Source organism: Salvia splendens, chromosome 14 (genome assembly GCF_004379255.2).
Source record: "Salvia splendens isolate huo1 chromosome 14, SspV2, whole genome shotgun sequence".
In the NCBI taxonomy this organism is placed as follows: domain Eukaryota; kingdom Viridiplantae; phylum Streptophyta; class Magnoliopsida; order Lamiales; family Lamiaceae; genus Salvia; species Salvia splendens.
In genome coordinates, this window is record NC_056045.1 from 21051131 (window position 1) to 21072527 (window position 21397).

General features: G+C 37.0%; 3 protein-coding genes and 1 pseudogene across 9 annotated transcripts; 3 read left to right on the forward strand and 1 right to left on the reverse strand.

The window, feature by feature from the left end:
* Positions 1–4524: 4524 nt before the first annotated feature.
* LOC121765915 (RNA-directed DNA methylation 4-like) lies at positions 4525–9694 on the forward strand. 7 transcript variants are annotated; one of them, XM_042162204.1, is made up of 13 exons: positions 4525–4695; positions 4773–4856; positions 5404–5495; positions 5698–5769; positions 6016–6057; positions 6127–6296; positions 6380–6498; positions 6793–6871; positions 6951–7024; positions 7106–7352; positions 7989–8259; positions 8464–8510; positions 8905–9037. In XM_042162204.1, exons 1-12 carry the CDS (start codon positions 4602–4604, stop codon positions 8506–8508), a joined length of 1389 nt encoding a protein of 462 aa, XP_042018138.1. In that variant the 5' UTR covers positions 4525–4601; the 3' UTR covers positions 8509–8510; positions 8905–9037. The 7 variants fall into 7 exon arrangements, with proteins under 7 accessions (XP_042018138.1, XP_042018142.1, XP_042018139.1 ...); XM_042162208.1 differs by having other exon boundaries at positions 7989–8249; XM_042162205.1 differs by having other exon boundaries at positions 8909–9023.
* A 902-nt stretch (positions 9695–10596) lies between these two features.
* On the forward strand, positions 10597–13464 carry LOC121763659 (U2 small nuclear ribonucleoprotein B''-like). Its single transcript, XM_042159721.1, has 5 exons — positions 10597–10752; positions 11176–11348; positions 11634–11718; positions 11948–12030; positions 12876–13464. The coding sequence occupies exons 1-5, from the start codon at positions 10680–10682 to the stop codon at positions 13155–13157; spliced, it is 696 nt and encodes a 231-aa protein (XP_042015655.1). The 5' UTR covers positions 10597–10679; the 3' UTR covers positions 13158–13464.
* Positions 13465–13900: 436 nt separating this feature from the next.
* LOC121763657 lies at positions 13901–17151 on the forward strand (annotated as a pseudogene).
* Positions 17152–20424: 3273 nt separating this feature from the next.
* LOC121764328 lies at positions 20425–20829 on the reverse strand. The gene has a single exon (XM_042160367.1). It carries the CDS (start codon positions 20827–20829, stop codon positions 20425–20427), a length of 405 nt encoding a protein of 134 aa, XP_042016301.1.
* Positions 20830–21397: the final 568 nt, after the last annotated feature.

Genomic DNA, 21397 nt, shown 5'->3' on the forward strand with positions numbered 1-21397 from the left:
TTTACTCTATTATTTTTGCAAATAAAAGTTATTTTTCGTGAATAAAAATTAGTACTCCCCCGTCCTTAAAAAACAGACTAGTTTTATTATTTCGGGTCGTCTCCCAAATTAGACTACTTAAAAAAACTTATCTTTTAGAGATAAAAAATTGAGATGCAATCACTTGCGTTAGAAAGTTTTAAAAAATAACAACAATATAGGACACAAAAGAAAGCATCCTTAAATTAAGACAAATGAATTTAATCTTTTATTTTTATAGAAAGCTTCCATCTGTGTTATCTAATTTTAATTTGGGCACCAACAATAAGGACATTTTTTTGAAATGTTGAGGGTATATTTTGAAAATGAAACTCTCTCTTCTACGTGATCTCATGGTCTATCTGGTAGCTCAAAAACAAAGTTATTTTTGAAAAGATGGAACCTAGATAGATCGTGGAGAAGGAGCTAATTCTGTGGAGATTGGGGTCGTGGACTAAAGGACAATGCTCATAATTTCCTTATTTACCTAGACAAATGAGTTAGAATTTGGCTAAAGTAGAATATGGTCGAGAGAGAGTCGTAGCATAGAGTCGAAGACTATCAGTGATGAATTTTGCTAATCCTTTGTTTCTATTTCTTGCTACATCTTCGGATTCTTAATGATCTGCATTGTTGGAGGTCTTGTTTTGTTTGCCTTTGGTGCTTGTTGTGTTATTTAGTTTTGTTTTTTTTTTCTGGTTTATGTGTGGATAGGATTTAATTGGTGTCTTAGTTGCTTTGGTTTTATTTTTCTGCTTCACCTTGTTTTTTTACCTTGGAGTTTGGTGTGTTTCTCATCGAGATGGTTAGAGCTTTTTTTGTGTAAAAAAATTATACTCTCTCTGTCCCACTGATGATGACATACTTTCATTTTTAGTTTGTCCCACCCAAGATAATCTATTACTCCCTCCATCCCGGGCTACTCGCTCCTTTCCTTTTCGGCACGGAGATTAAGGAATGAGTGTATAGGAAAGTCAAAAATTACGGCTGTAGGTGAAATTTTTTACTAAAAATGGAAAGAGTGCAAGTAACTTGGGACGCCCAAAAAGGAAATAAGTGCGAGTAGTGCGGGACGGAGGGAGTACTAAAAATGAAAATCCTTTTATCCAGGGGCGAATCTACATTATGCCTAGGTGGGGCATTTGCCCCTCCTCATTTTCCAACACATGTATATATATTACCTATTATAAAATTTATTTCATTCAATCTCTTACTAAATGCCCCTCCTAAAAAATACTTAAAATTCATTCGTATAAAAATTTGCCCCCCTCTCTACAAATTCCTAGCTACGCCTCTGCTTTTATCTCTACTTTATTTTATCTCTCTTACTTTACTCTCTTCACCCAACACATAAAATAAAACTACATAAATCCCGTGCCACCCAAATTCCTTGGGACGGAGGGAGTACTTCTCAGCATCCTTGCGTAGTACAAAAGGAGCAAGTTGCTTCTTAGTTTCGACAAATTCCAAATTTATTTCTATTGTGCTCATCATATCTTGAATGAAATGATGACGCAGTTCAGTATGCTTTGATCTTTAATGCAACATCAGATATTTTTTCATTGTTATTATTGGCATACTGTATCGTTGTAGATTCTTTTTAAATTGGCTGCAAATCTTCCAATAGCTCTCTTGGGTGTGTTAGAGTGTCCGCTAGTCCACTATAAGGCGGACACGCCCAATAGCCCCATCCCAGTTTTTGTCTATAGCTCCAGTTTTGTTGTCCATAGCCTCAAAATTCTATTTCCGCCACTATAGTGGACACCTCCAATAGCCACTAAATTTTATTATTAAAATAATCACAGTGTAAATAAATAGAAAACGAGGTAATTAGGGCCGAATATTCGTTGTATTGCAAACCGGTAAAATTATACAACAAATAATTAAAATAAAATACAACTAAAAACTCTGCCACCGTCTACTCGGTGTCGGAGTCGGCTTCCTCGTCGTCTTCTTCTTCTTCTTCTTCTCCTCCTCCTCCCTCGCTGCTGCCGGCCGCGGTTTCCCCAGGATCATTATCAACGCTCCCCAGTCGTCTCTCAATCCGAGTGATGAGCCGCTTGTAGACGTTCCTGAGGTACAGGTCTTTTTCCCCTGCGTATTTGCTGCATACGTCTTGCAGTTGTTGCATCAACGTTACGTCTATGGTATTGATCAATACCTCGTGGGGTTGCACCGTGGGCTGTGGGATTGGGGCAGACTGGGGGATGATGTATTGGTGTCATATCCCGATTCCTGAGAGTCGGGTGAGTCGTCGTCTCCTCGATTCATTTTTTAGAGAGTGGTTGTGTGGATAGTGAGTGGATGAATTTTGTGAAAATGGTGAAAAATAAGTAGGGGGTTTTGGTATTTAAAGAGGGAGTGTAAAAAAATTTCAAATTCTCCGCAACCGGCTAATTCGCCGCGGCTATGTCGTCCACTATAGGCGCGGCTATAGCCCCCCGCCGCGTCCTCGCCCCGCACCCGGCTATCGCGCATCCGCCGCCTCTCGCCCCCCTCGCCGAGTCCGCCCCGGGGCGGACAACTTCTCCACTATAATCCGCCCCCCCCCCCCCTCGCCCACCCTCGCGGCTACAGCCGCGTCCACTCCATAGTGGACACCCTTATATTGCTAACTCTGCTAACTCATCAACGCAGTGTATTAAAAATGTCAACATGAACATATTAAAATGTCAACCCATAATATCAACACAGTATATTGAAGTTCAACAAAATTATGTGATAACATTTTAATATCACCGTGTTGACATTTTTAATGCATATATTAGCAAGTTGGCAACTTTAAAAAGTTATTAATTGATCACATCAGTAACCCTTTAAACCTCGTTTCTTCTTCGTGAATAACATTAGAAGTAGTTATGTACTTCGCTTCAACGATTGACTAAGTCAATTACTTTTGCTTCATTGAACTTCATGTAACTATGTTAACTCCAAGAGACAATAAATAGCTCCAAGTGCTCTTTCGGCTATCCAAAGAATCTTCAGAGCATCCGCAGCGCTGGCTCGTTGCCAGCTCGGTCTCGTCTCGGCGAGATGAGACAGCATCGAGCCGGCGATGCGGGGTGCCCGTCTCGTCCCGTGTCTCGCCCCGGAGAGGAAGCTGGCGAGCCAGCTAGCCACGCACATTGGCCACGTGGCGAGCTCCCGTGCAGCCGTGACGCCCACTCGCCGGCCCGCGAGTGGGCGTCGTTTATATCCGTTGAAAAATATTTTTTTATTTTTTTTAAAAAATTCTGAAAAAGGCAAAATTTTTTTAAAAAAATTCCCCCAAAAATACTAGCCGTTTTTTCCAGTATTTTATTTTTTTTTGTTTTTTTAAGCCCCCAATCACTTCTATAAATATCAAATCATTCCCACAAATTATCCACCATAAAAAAACTCTCTATTCTCACTCAAACACTCTACATTTTTCATCTCAAAACAATATTCTTCTCCCAAATATTATTAGTATTAATTTAATGATTTTATGAATTATTAGTATTAATTTTATATTTCAATGAAATATAAATTGAATTTGTTGAAAATAAAAATAAAAAATGAAATTGAATGAATAGTTAAGAGATGAGATGGTTAAGAGATGGAGGGTTGCAGATGTTGTCTCTTAGTTAAGAGATGAGGTAAAAAGTGCAATGTGACCAATGAATAATTAAGGAATGAGATGGTATTGAGACATGGATGTGGATGACCTCACTGTCCCCCGTTTGTATTGTGAATGAACTTACACATTTCTTATTTCAATCTATATTTGATGTTCATTCTTATTGTACCTTAGCAAATATCTTAAAATCAGTTTTGCTATTGCAAAATGAAGTTTAGTTGGGCCCATTTAAGAACCTCGGATACCATACTCACATTTTGAACAATATATATAGCCTTGTGTTGGTGAGGTAAATAAGCGAACCAACAAGAATTCTAAGAGTTGTGCATCAACTTTTTTAGAATAATCACCATTCTTAATCTTACAATTCGTTAATTGGTGATAAAACTAAATTTCAATTTCCTCTGTGAAAATTTTCAAGAGATCATCAATGTATTTTTCTGTGATGAGTATTTCTCCTTCAGATTGTTGCACTTAAGGCTACTTATATTGTTATGCAGTTATCAGTTAATTGCTTATTGCACCAAATACAGAAAGTTAATCAATAACAGATAGCCGCGTTGAACGAGTACAATCCATTCCAATGCTTATGTTTGATGGTAATTGATTCGAAAACCGATCGATCGATCATAACCAATTAAACGAATTATAGCCCATTAGCCCTAATTTATCAATGTTTCATTTTGTTCCTTGAACTTTTTTCTCCTCCACTCTCTTGATTCTAACTTCTAAGCGTCTCACAACTCATTACTCAACTCTCTTTGGTTTCTTTCATTCTCTTTGGTTTTATTAATTTTATACTATCAAACTATTGTGGATGATAGTAATAAATTAATTCAGTAGTAAAAAAATAATGACAAATAGCAAATGGAGAAAGGCATTGGCAATAAATATAAATTTCAAAACTGTAGTCTATTTCTCCCGCAAATACATGTGGATTAAAACCTTAAGCCCTAACTCACGAAATTGATCGAATCCGACGATAATGGCGGAGAGTTCCTCTGCTCCTCCTACTGCCGACAAGCCTGTGATTGTTAGGGTTAAGCGAAAAGTTTCTCAGTTTGCGCTCGATGCTTTTTGTGAGTAGCTGTGTTGCGAAATTTTTGTTTCTTTGTGTTCTCTAAGCTGTTGATTTTGAGCTTTGCCCCTCAATTAGGGCTGGAAATCCATGAGAGGCCTGCTAAGCGTCCGTTGATCGACTTCGGAAAGCTATCAATATCTGATGCTTCTTCGAGTAAAGGTGCGTTATATCGTGTACTATTTCGTTTTGGTTTAATGTGTTTCTTTTTTAGTTATCCTTTACCTTTTATTTTCAATTTTTCGCGATTTGATTGAATTACTTCTTGTGCTCCTTCAATTTTACACGTTTATCGAGTCTAATGCTAGATTTTTGTCAGCTATGAACATAAACAACACTTTAAATCGAAACTATGACTTGGAATTTAAGAATTGGAGCTGTGAGCAATCAATTTTCTGAAACACACAAGTGGCAAAGTGCTTAAGTAGAAATTAGCATGGTTGGAGGATAGTGTTTACTCTGTAGTGTCGCTGAAGGTCTCCTTCTACTGCATTACATTTTACATCTATGCAGCAATGGACTGAGTACTTATGCAAAAAAGCAGAATATGATATTACATGCTGTTAGAAACCTTTAATGTCTTGTGTGCTGAAATAGTTTGTTCAGTTAGTTTCAGTGTAGTAAATGTTTTGATGTTGACTTTGAAGATTTTTGCCTGTTTATGTATTTATTAATGACAATTGTTAATCACGCCTTTGACATCTTTTAGTGGAGGAATTCAAGACGCAAAAAATCTTGGTACGACATGTGGAGACAGTTGCTAGCTCCAAGGATACATTTGATGTGCTGCGATCTTTCGTGGTCAGTTCTTAGGTTCCTTATAAATATTGATTATCTTCTGGGTGGTGTCGACTGTAGAATAGTAACTATGGAAAGTACAGCTGTTGTCTTTGTCACTTCCGCTTTAGCATTGTTTAAGACATATTATAGCAGATTATATGGATTGTATTTCCTGACTGGTAAGAGAAATAGGAAGTTCAGTAATTTATCATATATTTTGCAGCCTAATTCATCAGACAAGTTGGAATCAGAAGAGAAAATTGAAAAACGAAAACGGAGTTTCAAGACTGTGGATGTGAGTACTCTTAACGTTACTAAGCTGTTCCAGGGTATATCCATGCGGTGGTGATTGTTTGTTTCACGATTCAACATGATGAGTTTCATACATACCTTGTTGAAACTGTACTTTTGAGACATTGATAGACCTTAATATTTGGTATTACACTTATGGTTGCTCGTACGGAGACTTGCTTTGAGTATCTCTATTCGCTAATACAAAGAGTTGCTAAGTTGGTTGTAAATTGTACTGTTGATGCTTCAGAAAGAAGGACAGCGATTGGTCAACGCAAGACAGAGCCAAGAGGTATAGTGCATTTTAGGTTTGCATTACATGCTGTTGTCACACATTGACCTATTATGTTCAACCCTTAAGGTTTTGTCAAGAAATGCTCGCTTTGAGCAAATATGGAGAAGCAGAAAGCTGCAGAAAGACAATCCTGGTGATGATGCTATATATGATATGTGCCGACTCTATGATGTTGTTAGGATTGATGTTGAAGAGCACGCCGTTAAGGAGCACATTGTTGAGGTGAAAAAGCAGAAGTACGGTACTTTCACAAGTGTTGATATTGCATCATTACACAAGCTATGATGTCTTTGTTCTGATATCCAAATCTATAACCCAGGGAAGTAGACATAGATGAGTACAAGATAATGGGTGACTTCTTGCCTCTCCTGAGAGAAGTTTTGCCAACTGCTGCTGAGGAGATTGAACACGATATCCACGACCTCGTTTCCAAACAAGGTTCTGCCTCTGTGATTTCTTCTTTTCTTAGTGTACGTGGTGCTTGCACATCCAGGGATGATTCCTAATTTCCTATATGTATATATATTAGTACTATTAATTAAATATCAAATCATACTGTTTTTTGTCTTGATATCAAATCTTACTGTTAGGTTTTATTTGTTTTTGTTGATCTTATATTCTGTTTTTTTGTAACTATCTGTCATGCAGCTGAACTGATATCCTATGGTTCGCTCATGTGATATAAGATTTTTTGTTGTTAATAATCTGCTACTTTTAACGTGGCATCTTCAGATGGGTACGTGTATGATGTCTATACTATTGAGGAGGATGTAAATGAGTTGGATGCTGATTATGCTAGCCAAATTCCGAAGTAAGGCTTTCATTTTCAGTGTTTGGTTGTGGTTAAGCTACAAAAGATTTCCTTTGTCTAACTAAATAATCTGGATCAGGATCGAAGTTGATGATGATGAAGACATCTATGATGGCCCAGATGTTACAGAATATGAAAGTGATGATTCTAACGGTATCCTCTCTCTCTCTCATGTTGCTGTGTGTGTGGAGTGGAAGGTGTCAAAACCCTGAATGACATATTTTGGAATCTCAGATGAAAACAATCCCCTGAACGATTATCCGGATGAGGAGGAGGATGAGGAGGAGGAGGAGGAGGAGGAGGAGGAGGAGAGCAGATCATCTGATGAAGAATCGGAGGGTGAGAGTACAACTTCTGGAAGCCAGTCTGATGATCCAAAAGGGGGAAGTGAAGTATCGTATGGTCTGTCTGACATGGGTTCGGAGGAGTATGACTGGTTAGACTATGCTGATGAAAACTTAGAAGATGAAGAATCATATTGGTGAGGAAGCAATGCTTAAGCCTTGTTTTGGTATTTCTTCACATGAGATGTGCATATTAAAACTTCTAGGCACTAAGTGTTACTCGCGCTTTTAACTCTATGTTAGCTTGTTTTATGTGCATTAGAAAATGATTTCTGATCAGTTTAACTAATTTTCTACCCAACTTTGTCATTCGAAATATTTTGAGCAGTGAGAAAATGGCGTCAGAATTTATATTTTGAGCGTTCCTTTTTCATAGAAAAAGTAATTAATGTTATCGGGATTCTAAATAAGTATCACTAAAACTTCAATAGTTTTGGCAGTATATTGACTAAAATTAGATTGCTTTAGTCCAAAATAAGATGCAATCTTGATGACAAGTCTTGTCACGGAATTAATCAGACCCAAAAATCTCACATTATGCATTCGAATTTTTATGGGTTTATCAAAAAAACACCAGAGTTTCCACTTTTTTATGAAGATGTGAAAATTAAAAAAAAAATTCTCAAAGCGTGTATTGAAAAGTACTTGTACAACTTTGAATCTTTTTCACGATTGGATCATTTCCACATTCCCATAGCAGAAGAAAGAATAAAATAAAAAGAATTCTCGATAAAATTCCAATTCAACAAATTTTGTTTATTTTTAATTCATAGCTTTTACTTGATCAACCATGATTTGATGGGGGAGAACTCGTCGATCCCATTCGAACACTTCAGGCTCTCCGTCGATTCCGAAATTCCATTTGATCTATTCGTCTCCAAGAAATACAAGGGCCTCGGCCTCCGAGGATTTGTCAGATACGCCGATTCAACCGGAAATTCGGTCTACACTGTCGAGAAATCCTCAGCTGCTAGCGATCGAGATTGTGTGAAGCAGCTCCTCGATTCTTCTGGAAATATTCTTTTCTCAATCAGGCGAGTTCACGTGAGTTGCTTCTCACTGATCGTCGTATTTTTTTTAATCTTTATTTACTCATTTTGCGTTTGTTTTGGGGCAGGCTTCTTCATTTTTGAATTGTTGAATAGATTGATGTGATGAGTTTGAATTCTTATCATTAATATGCAGTATTAGCTGAATTATGTGAAGATTTATCTGTAAACATTTGTTAATTCTCCGATTTTTGTGCAGTTTAAGCATATTGTTGAATTGGTACTATTAACAGTGGATTGGTGAAGGTGAGAATGTATTTGTGTTTGTGGAAATGTTTATTGCAAAAATCATCAAGATTATGCAGGATTAGAGAACTTAATTGAAGAGAATGAATACAAATTTGAACAAAAGCTCCTGTAACTGCTCAAAGTTTTGGTTGTGTATGATCACGCATCATTATTGCTTTCAAATTGTCTATATTGTTCAATTTCTCCAAACATAACCTAATTTGATTGAAAATTTCTAAATGTGTATGTTGGTAGCTCCCGGAGCTGCATTTATGATCGTGATAATATTGAGAAAAATGTGGGAATGCACATTAGTGAACATTTTTAGGAAAGTTGAAATGATTTGTGATATGTTCTGCTCTGGTGTTTCTTATCACTCTCTGAAGCATTTGGCATGTTGTTCTTGGTGTAGAAAGGATCATGGCGTGGATATAAGGGAAACGGTGAAGGCAAGATAGAGATATTCACTGTAGAGAAGCATGTGGATGAGTCCAGTAGAAATGAGTTCAGAGTGTTACTAGTTAATGACAGCAACAATGAAGATTCAAAGACCGAGTTGTTGATGAAAGGCAACCCTTTCCGGAGATCCTGCACCATCTACAAAGGTGACTCCATTGTCGCTCAGGTACTTCAAGTCTCAAGATCACACTATGCCACAGCTTTGTTTCGTTCTTATGCTTCAACCGAGACAAGAAATGCATACATATATGAATGCCATTTTGCTCTAGTTTGATATTATGTATAAATGCTTCGTGTCACTATTAAAATGGCCAAAGATTAGAACTCTCCTGTTTCTGTAACCTTTGTTCTAAACAAATTAAGAACAAGGGAACACAAGAGATTGTTATGTGCATTCTAACTAAGCATGATTTTTCTCTCCTACATGTTTGTGCAGACTAGCCTCATGTACAAGCTTGGAATGGGGAAGGTTTTCGTCCCCAGAAACCGGTTTCGTGTAACAGTCTTTCCAGGATTTGCTGACCGTAGTTTAGTTGCTTGTCTCATTGCTGTATACTTCGATGGAAGAAAGCTTTGGATATGAGGTGGTATTGTGGTTTCTACTTCTCATTGGCTTGATACTCAACCTATTAAATTTTCTGAAATGTTCATTTGAAACAAAAGATGATATGATCATATGAGATGACAGCATTGTACAATGTTGGACTTTCTCTTGGTTAAGATGACTCTTACTTGTGAATTCATCATTTGTTGTCTACAATTCATGACAAAAAAAACTTATAAAAGTAACTATTTTGATACATAAACCTTATGGTTTTAACCCTAGGGTAGTCACCGAAGGGTGATTTTAAACATAAGCATCATTGTAGCCTACATTAAACATAAAACATACTCGCTCTTCACTATAATATCCTTATAGCATTATAAACTTTAATTATTAATAATGATTTAAATCCAATGAGTTCTGGAATTAGATAAAATCATCTGGAATTCAATGAGTTCTGGAAATATCATATGTTGTTCACTTTCATCGGCACTGCACTATCTAATTTCTACTCATTACCACTTCCAAACTTGGACAAAAATGTCTCTAAATTTAATTTTTGCTCCAAGTATTGCAAAGAAATTGCTAGTACATCAAAAATAAGAGCTCGAGATCTGAATTTAACAAAGTATACATAGTCAAGAACAAGACTATTTATTCGATTATTGAATACTATTAAAACTAAAGTTGAAAATTGATCCTAAATATATAATCATTTTACGAGTTTGGTTTAAAACATTATTTTTGGTACCTACGTGTGTCTAACTATTAAAATTTGTCCCTTTTTTTCCAATTTTTACGGAACCCAAAACTGAAACGAACATAATTAAGTCATTTTGAGTCGTTCGGTACAATAATCTATGATTAATTTAAATTTTTAATATTTCCTAATAGTTGACCGATGATTTTGAAATGAAATTATAAAAAAAAAACTAGAAAAGCAATAAATATATTAAAATATAAAGCCATAAAGAACATGTCTTCTCTCATTCCCCTTCAACCCTTGATATCTTTGTTTTGTCGAGTTCGGCCCATTTAAATTTGTATTCGAAGCTAAAGCCCAACAAATGGCTAGGCCCACCATATATTGATTCACATTTCACTGAATCACACCGCAACCGTTTTTCTTTCGATAGGTCACTCACACACACACGCAGCGGCGCCGAGCTTGAACGGCGGCCAAAATGCTCACTACCGATATTCCTCCTAACCAGACCATTTACATTCGGAACATCAACGAGAAAGTCAAGAAAGAAGGTATTATTTCCCCTCTTTTCTCGTATCTATCTGAGTTAGGGTTTATGCTCAGTCGTCTGGATTTTCGATTAGGGTTAGTTTAGCTCATTCTTGATCTATTCGCCACTCTGAGCCTGATTATTGTTTATGGAACCTGGTGTAGCCGTACTGCATTGCTATGATTTTTTTATTTACGGTCTAGAAGAATTCGTTATGTTTTATTGTACGAGTAAAATAGTTTGCGATTTTTCGGCTTGTGTAAAATTTCTTGTGCGTCTGCTGATGTGATATTGTATATAGTAATTGATTCGAAGCTAGATCAGTTAAGGTGTTTTTGATAGGGCTTTATGTAATTGGAATTTTTTGCTCCTGCACACTGCCATCAACTAATATTTATGGATTCTTTTGCTGACGTTGTTACCTTGTCTTTAATACTCTGAACAGAGCTGAAGAGATCTCTTTATGCCTTGTTCTCGCAGTATGGAAGGATTTTGGACGTAGTTGCACTAAAAACACCTAAGCTTCGGGGGCAGGCATGGATTGTGTTCAGTGAAGTGATGGCTGCAAGCAATGCTGTGCGTCAGATGCAAAACTTCCAGTTTTATGAAAAACCGCTGGTAAGTAAGTGAATTTGTATATTGGTGCACTTGTTTTGCATAATGTTTATAAGTAAACATCTGCAATCCCTATTATTTTAAAATTCACTTGAGGCTGTGAGTTCCATTTCGTATTATTTCGTCGAGTTAAACATGCCCCCCTCCCCTCCAAGAAGGGCTTGATCAACATCCTCTAAGTTCAGTTTCTATCCGCCCTTATAATACCCACCTCCGGTTCACTATCTCCTTGCATTTATGAATGCTTACTTTATAACGTTCCATTCTAATTGTTTGCCTGCCACACAGAGAATTCAATATGCTAAATCAAAATCAGATTGCATTGCTAAAGCCGAAGGTACCTATGACAAGAAAAAGAAGCAAGAGGAAAAAGGTGAAGTTTCTGTCATACAAAGTCAATTCTGTTTCGTATTAGTTTTGCCATACTTGCTTCAAGAAGATCAGCTTAGCGCTTGCTATGTTTTGTTCTCATTTATGAAGACACTATTAAAATAAATAGACTTCAGCAGCTTTATTGAAAGTTGTAAGTGTTTAATTTTGATACACCAAGGAGTCTTTGCACAACATTTTGAACTCATACAATTTTCTTTTGGGTTATCCAGCTGAAAGAAAGAAACGTGTTGATGAAGGTCAGCCAGCTCCTACTGCTACTGGTCCAAGATCTGATAGTAATGGAGGCCCATCTGTAAGCTTCTTTCAATTAACTAACTACCTTTTCCTTCCTATATTATTTATCAAAGTGATATGACATATTAAACCTCAATGAAGATGGTAATGCCAGCATTTTCTAGAAAAGGGGTATTGTTTCCGGCTAGCTAAAACAAACTGTGACCTCGACCATGAGTTATCTTCTTTTATCTTGTGTGATATGCCTTGCACAATGATTTTTCTCTTCTTTAGTATACCATATCCATGTGCTGTCTAACTCTGAATCTCTTACTCAAACCCATCAAGCTTTTTTTACGATGAGTATATCTTTTCATTTCATATGGTTTTATACAAGAACAATTGAGTTATTTGCTTCCTTCAATGCATGCCATTAAGCTTGGAAAGTTTTGTGGCATGATCATGTTAAAATGTGGTTGTGATTCATATTAGTAAATAAAAGTCTGTTATTGTTAACCCATACTGTGATACTCTCTCTATGTTGACTTCACATCAGACCTTCTGAAGGCTAATACTTTTGTTTGCTGATTCTTAACATCCATCCTCAATCTTGATGATACTTGGTTTTTATAAAAGCTCCTATTTTTTTTTGTGCAGTTGCTTGCACTATTCTATAGGAACGATTTGTTTTCACTGCTATCTACTATGCTCCCCTCTAGTCTCCTAAGATCTTTCTGGGCACACAATCTCAAATGCACTCATTAGTACATACTCAGCTCATGCTTGTTAGGAAAAAGTTTTTATGCATATGTTGGCACTTGGCTGTATTATATGATGATCTGATTCCCCAGTCATCCATTTAGGCTTCCCTGTGTTTGGTTTCTGAAACTTACCTATAAACGAGTATGCTTTATTGTATTGCAGGCTGCCTCTAGGCAAGGAATGCCTAGTGCACAAGAATCAGCAGCTGAGCCCAACAACATTCTCTTCATACAAAATCTACCTTATGAAACAAACAGCATGATGCTAGAGATGCTTTTCAAACAGTTCCCTGGCTTTAGAGAAGTTCGGATGGTTGATGCGAAGCCCGGTATCGCCTTTGTAGAATATGAAGATGATTCGCAATCTTCAGTTGCCATGCAGGACCTTCAGGGCTTCAAAATAAGCCCCCAGAATGCCATGGTGATCACGTATGCCAAGAAATAATGGCTCATATGTCGGGTCTGAGTGCTGCCTATCTGTTAATGTCAAGTAATTGTAATAGTACTTTGCCTAACTGCATTTAAGGGAAGAGCTGCCCGATCCTTGTTGTAATGAGTGCACCCCGTTTTGAAACAGTATGTTTCGGTGAAACCTTTGATCGAGATGCGCAGGGAAAAAAAAAGGAACGATATTGTGATTTTAGCTACTTGATGTCTTGATTGAATCCTCTATCCACTTAGGGAGTCGTTAGTAATGCAAAAGTTGTGGATTTTTCTACTATTGAGATGAATGCACATTTTGAAGCGACCAAGAGCTGTTTCCCTTTTGGCCCTTTCTCTCTTCTTATTGATTATGATATAATGAAATGATGATTCCAATTATATTTTGCTCAGTGATTTATATTCCGAATGATGGGAGTTGCTCGAAACATTTAAAATCACTAGGTAGAATAGTTTTTGCTCGTACCCATTTCTTGAGATTTGTGAAACACTATTGGTTGGTTGAATTTTTTTAATACAGTTGGTCCTTTCTTTTCCTCCTGAAATGAATCTATTTGATTTACTATTATTTTGGCATATACCATAAATCCAGGTTTTTCTTCTCCTATGAAATTTCAAAATATTGCATAAACTCCATAAATAATTTACTATTTATCAATTTTTAAATGGCGGAATGGGAGTAAAATTTAAAATGTATTGATGGAAAAGGATGACAATGGTACCTTCCCTAACAGAACTTCCCCAGCGTCCATTTCAGTTACAAATTAGTTAAATCTCAACTATCCAAAAAACCAAAAATGCAACGACTGCAACTCCTCAACAATCCAATGGAATCTCTCTCAGAAGAGATCATCTCCACCATCCTCGACTACCTCGATTCCGCCTCCTCCAAATCCTTCTCCGCCACCTCCAAATCCTTCCACTCCCTCGAATCCCGCCACCGCAAAACCCTCAAGCTCCTCCACCCCGACTCCCTCCCGGCGGCCCTCCGCCGCTACCGCCACATCCGCCGCCTCGATTTCACAAACTGCCCCAGCGCCGACGACGGCGTGATCTCCGCCGCCGCGGAGGCCTACTCCGCGACGCTGAGATCCGTGGATCTGTCGAGATCGAGGCTCTTCACGCACGCGGCGCTGTCGCTGCTGGCCGCGAAATGCGGGGGGCTGGTGGAGCTGGATTTGAGCAATGCGACGGAGCTGAGGGATGCGGCGGCGGCGGCTGTGGCGGAGGCCAGGAATTTGGAGAAGCTGTGGATGGGGAGGTGCCGGTTGGTGTCGGATATTGGGATTGGGTGCATTGCTGTTGGATGTAAAAAGCTGAAGTTGCTTTCTTTAAAATGGTGTGTTAGAATCACTGATCTTGGTGTTGGATTGCTTGCTAATAAATGCACTCTCCTTCGTGCTTTGGATCTCTCCTATTTGCCGGTAACTAATTCTTCTTCTTCTTCTTCTTCTCGGAAGATATATATATATATAGGGTTGCGTTATATGCAAAACTAGTTTTAAATGTAGAACGAAGAACCATAGTACGGAGGTCATTGTTAGGTAACACAGAGTTCATTATAGAACATTTCGTGTTATGTTAAATTCATCTCGCAAGTGTCAAACATATTGCACAGGAAATGTTAATGAACTAAAAACTGAACTAATACTACCTCCGTCCTCGAACAGAAACTTTTAAAACGGCACGAGTTTTAATGCACTATTGGTAAAGTAAGAGGGAAGAATTAGTAAAGTAGTAGGAGAGAGAGAGGAAAAGAAAAATTGATAAAATAAGAGAGAGGAAGAGAAAAAGTAGTGAAAGTAGTGTCAGTGAATTGTGGGGTCCACGTCCTAAAGTAGAAAGATTCAAAAGTTTCTATTTTTAAGGGATGACCCAAAAATAGAAATAGTTTATATTTTTAAGTGACGGAGGTAGTATTGAACTCCTTGTTTTGGTTCTGCGTTGTGCATTGATTCAAACTCCTATATAATAAATGTGTGTTCTTTGGTGTTGTTTGCATATGATCTGGCTCTAACCTCAACCGGCTATTGAGTTTCTAAACAATGGCTGCTCGTGGTGTTTTAGATAACGGATAAGGGGCTCTCGCCTGTCCTGCAGCTGAAGAATCTAAAAGAGTTGGCCCTCGTTGGATGTCCAGGTATCGATGATGACAGCCTCAAGCATCTCAAGCAAGCTTCCAAATCTTTAGAGGTAGATCGTACTGTACAGTAAAATTCGAACTAATCAGGTGTTTTTTAACATATGGTTGCTCTTGACCAGGTTCTTGACGTATCCTACTGCAGCAATGTTTCGTGTAATGGCTTAGCTTCTCTCATCAATGATACCGATTCACTTCACCACCTTAACATAGCCTACTGCTTTTCTGTGAGTGTGGAATTATAAGTAATTTTTAAGTTTATGATATACAGTTTGGTGTTCGATTGAAGATTTTATGGTGTTTTAGGTCACCTCAGATTTGTCGAAATGCTTCTACAAACTGTCTGAGCTGCAAACCATCAAGTTGGATGGCTGTCACATCTCATTAGCTCTGATGAAGAGTATAGCCGACTGTTGTAGCTCCTTGAAGGAACTGAGCTTCTTCAAGTGCAGCGGGGTGGGAGACGAGGGCCTCTCCTGCATTGCAAGGAAGCATCGGCTTGCTGAGGAAGCTGGACATCACGTGCTGCCAGGAAATAACAGAGGCCTCAATCAACACCATCACCAATTCGTGTCCACACCTCACTTCTTTAAAGATGGAGAACTGTAGTATGGTGTCGAAGGAAGCCTTTGTCTTCATTGGGACGCGCTGCCAATCCCTTGAGGACGCTGACTTCACCGAGACTGAAATCAATGATGAAGGTTGAGATACTAAAATGTTGTCTTTTTTGTGATGTTGGTTTTTTTCTTGATCAAATTGTGACAAAACAGAATTGGGTTCTTGATTTAGGTTTGGAGACAATCTCAAGATGCTCCAAACTCAAGAATCTGAAGCTTGGATTGTGTCTCAACGTCACAGATCGTGGACTCTCTTATGTGGGAAGCCGTTGCCAGAATCTCACACACCTTGACCTATACAGGTGACAAACATCTTCAATTTCTTGATATTTTTGTTTAAGTGTGTGATTAGTGAAAGATTAGCATACCAAAAAAAAGTTTTCTGGTTTTGTCCTAATTTATGTATCTCCCATTAGGTGTATGGAGATTACTGATATAGGCATTTCAGCCATTGCTAATGGCTGCCCTTTATTGGAGATGATCGACATGGCCTACTGCGATAAAATTGGGGACACATCGTTGACCGCACTAGCTCGCTGCATCCATCTAAAAACACTTGAAATCCGTGGCTGCTCTTGTCTCTCCTCGCTCGGTTTATCAGCTGTTTCCATGGGATGTAGGCAGTTAGCTGTCCTAGACATCAAGAAATGCTACATCACTGATGATGGATTGATTTCTCTTGCACAAAATTCACAATCTCTGAAGCAGGTACATATACTCTTACATATTTTTAAAAATCTCATGGAAGTGTATAGCTCAAATGCGTCGTTTAATTATTTGCAGATAAACATATCGTACTGCCCGGTTACAGATGTTGGGCTGGTGGCATTGGCCAGCATTCGCCGTCTGCAAAATTTGACAGTCTTGAATGTGATGCAGCTGACTGTGGATGGCCTTGTTGCTGCTATTTTGGGCTGCAGAGGGCTTATGAAGTTGAAACTTGACACGATGTATAAGTCGCGTATCCCTGAGGCGTTTCTGAGTGAGATTGAAGGGCGCGGTTGCAATATCCAGTGGCGAAACAAGGCGGTTCTGCGCTCCCAATCTGCTTATAAACCTCAGTGATCACTTATTTCAATATGGTAAGCTAGACTGAAGGGTTTGGGGTGTTGTTATTAGGTTTGGTACTAATTGATGTTAAAGAGTGATTTGGAGATGGAGAAAGTAACTAACTGCAATGCTTCATGGCAAGTTTATTCCTATATGTGATTTTGCATTCATAATATCTACCTTTGGATTGCCACGAGTGAACTAATAATGTTCTTGACTTACTAAGAAGATTTCCAATTTTATAGCTGTTTCGCTCTTGACATGTTTCAGACTAAGTTGTTTTCTTTTAGTGCATTTCATAGCAAGGGATCTTAGTTTTTTTTTAAACTAAACGCAGGCAGAGCCTGAAAACAAACTAAACTACCGAATATAAGAAACGTCTATTCTATCATGTAACCGCCAACTACGAAGCTCCATAGGGATTGTTTTTAACACATGCATTTCTCTATGAAACCAATAAGAATAATGTGACATAAAGTCTAGCAAAATTCTCTTCTCTGTGCACATGTTGTACCACCACTGAATCAAAATCCTTCAATAACTCTTGTACCTTGTGCACAATTGTCCGACAACAGATAGATACCTTCTCGTGCTCCATAATCATAGAAACTCTGACAAAACTATCACTCTCTACCTCCAACTTCCGAAAGCCCAAAAGTTTTAGCGGCCTGTGACCCATAATACATAGACCAAATATCTGCAGTTAAAATGGAACAAACTCCAATATTGGTAGCAAACTCACCTTTCCAACTTCATGTAGCGTCGCGGAATAGTCCACCCCAAAAGCACAACTCGAGCTCCCTTCCAAAGACGCATCTGTATTTAATTTGATAGAATCAAGTGAAGGGGGCACCAACGTACTAGGATTGGCCTTCTATGATTAGCTTCTTCCACATTCTAAACCATGGTCATAATCCGTGCCATAACACTTATTGGACCTAATTTGTCAAGGGATCTTACATTAATTGTTACATATTTCTTCTTAGACATGAGATTCAAAAAAAATGATAAATTGATAAGAGTATAGAGTAGTTAAAAAATAAAGTTGGGAAACGAAGAAAGAGTTGTTTTCCGCTAAAAAAGGAAGGGAGTGATACGGATAGGTAAGAACAAATACGGATCTGTTTAAATAGGACACGGTGGAGTATAATCATAAAACGACCTATTATGACATTAATAACGCACCAGAGTAACCCTAGAAACAGTGCATATAAATTCCAAAGAGTCATGGTTTAACCTATAATATCTGTAACTGTTGAGAATAATTACTTGTCTCTACAACTAGATCACCACTTAAAAAGTATTTCCGTATAACTAGTGTGCCTTGTATAAATAAAAATATTTGTGAAAACATAAAACAGACCATGACACTCAATAAAAGAAAAAGCTAAAATAATCTAAAAACTAACTTTAACAGAAATACATCACTAACGGCGCTATAAACTTGTTGTGAAACTTTATTAGCTCATCTAATTATCACAATCTAGTGGTAAAACCTCTAATTAATAGGTCATGAGTGGTTTGAGTCACCACGGAAGTATATGGAAAACCATTATTGATCCTATTTAATTAGAAAAATAAAATCAAGTAGTAAAATATTTAAATTTATTAGGGCTAATAGTAAAAAAAATACACCAACTTTTGGTCAATTTAGGTCTTCACAAACTCTAAATGTGCTAAAAATACACCAACTTTTTAAATTTCTCACCGTTAATTTTTCTAAAAAATTAAAGTTTGTGTATTTTTTTATAATATCATAAGTTCATCATATAAACTGTACATTGTATACGGGAACCGACGGTAAGATGACATAGACATCTCATTGGGCCACATAGGTATAGATTTGGGTGTAGTTGAACTTTGTGGGAGTATTAAAAGTTAAATGTAATTTTTATTCACATTTAAAATTTATGGTAAAAATCTGAATAAAACAAAAAAATGGTGTATTTTTTGGACATTAGCCTAATTTATTACTATCATAACACAAATAATAGTAAAAGTAAAGGACTTATATTCCACTAAATTTATTAACTCATTTCTTTTTTATATTTCTTAAAATCTGCATCAGAATCAAAGCAGAAAATATTTAGAGGACGAAGGGAGTAATTTGAAGTAACAATCACCATTTCATTCTTACCATACATCCACTTCATCTACTAAGGACAATGTGATTGTGTGAACAAATATCCAATTGTTTAAATATATAAACAATTTGAAAGAACACTCCAAAAGATGAAACCGTGTGAACATGTTTTATAGGTAAATATGGGTTTTAGCTAGTGGATGGTATCCATGTGATTTGGCTAAACAATTATGTGTGGACTGGACTACAGATAATTAATAAATACAACTATGATTTTCCTAATTTCTTATATTCTTATTTTGTACTATTATGATTTAAAAATCTATCAATATGTAGGATGTATGTAACTTGAATTATATTTTTAAGTATTAACTAAGATTAAATTTAAGTCAATAAATATGGTTTTTATGATCAAAATTAATCCATAAGCTGAAATAATATTTTAAGAGATGGAATCATAATAAAAAGGATATTTCAAGAACAAGAAAATAAATCTTGTTATGAATCCGTATAATTCATGTCCTTAAATTTTAAGGTTAAACAATTTATCTTTTCTAATATTTCTTAAAAAATTAAATTCCAGTGCCTCTTTTGACTTTCACCAAATGTCGTAAATCGTAATTTATGAACTTCAAAAACACTTCCTTTTGGAACTATATAATTATGTTGTAGCTTTGTTCACAAATAAAAATTCATAATAAATCAATCAATATGCGATTAAATACTTTAGGATTAATTAAATTTTCGTTGACTATGAAATAATTTGACTTTATAACAAATTACATCCAAAGATATGACCCTGATCTAGCCAGCTAACATATAATCATATATCTGTCTCCCGCGGAATGAGGTAATTTAACATAATTTTTTTAAAAATTAGGTGTACCCATAATAATTAAATTAAAATCGAAGACCCAATATTTTGACGATGAAATTATTCATTTACAATTCTCTCTTTTCCAAAAAGCCAATATTTTCTTCAATACACACTATTCTATTCTACAACGAGACCGAAGTAAAAACATGTGTTACTCCTATTAATTATTTTTATCAATTCAAGTTCTCCATTTATCCGGATTAATTCATTAATTATTTCCACTGTATTTTAAAATTCATATTTTTTTAAACCACGCGATATGTCACGAGTACTTAGAAATTAACTACACAAAATGAAGACAATTGAATAATTCCACTTGCACTATAGTAAAAAAAATTACAAAAGGTCAAACTCGAGTATTCACTAATCCAGGTTGGAAAAAAATATAGTAGTATTTAAAAATCAAGTATTCACTATTTACACATTTAAATTCATTTCCAAAAAAAATCACCCCATGCAAAAATAGGGAATAATAACCAAAAAATTAAAAAATAAATAAAACCGTCAAAATTCCTCATGAATGCTGTCCAAATTCGGCTGCCACTCTCCCGCCGTAACCTTGTGGTGGCGGCGGCACTTCTTCTCCTCCTCCGCGGCCTTCTTAACGACCGGATACTTCTTCGAAGAGTTGCACGTTTGCTTAGTTTTCTGCGGCAAAGAAGAAGAAGGCACCAAGAAGTAAATGGAGCCCCGTTTGAGTTCGGATTCAGGCGAGATTATGAGAGAGCCGGACGCCGAGGGTTTCGAGAGGACGTGATCCGGGTAGTGCGTGAGGGCATCGCCTGCGGTGACCCGACCCGTTAGTTCTTCGACGTAGCCGTTCGAGTGGACTATTCGGATCAAATCGAGGGCTCCACATGGAAGAATGCATGCCAAACAACACCTTAGGATGTTACTTTTCTTGCCCATTTTTTTTAATTTTATTTAGGGTTTGATTATTATGTGGAGTTGGGGGGTTTGGGGTATATATAGGTGGGGGAAAGCGTATAAAATGTAATAATTGATATCGTGTCTAATTATTTATTTATACTTATATGTGTGTAAACCATTAATAGGTATCATACCCCCAAAACAACGTTCTTTTTATGCCTTTCAACCAATTGATTCGACCCCGGAGAGCTGATTTTGCTAAAACTGGAATAGTTTCTTGAAAACTTGCTTTAGATATAAAACTTTGAGTATTGAGAGACGTCTTGTTATGCCTAACAAGAGGGCTAAATCTTGAAATGAGGTATGCCCTACAATAATCAAAGTAAATTAGACAGTTTCGTCAAAATGAATTCTTGTTTTGACTTACCCGTTATCGATGACTTTACAACTTCTATTCGACTCAATCAATCCGGTATATTTTCCACGTTCATAGGAGTTACTATTAGTGTATATGTATACCTAGACTTGTTTGGTTACCAGGATTACTTGTTATTAAAGGTCATGATCAATCTCATTTATGGTACGGTTGTGTTTTTCTAAAAAGTTC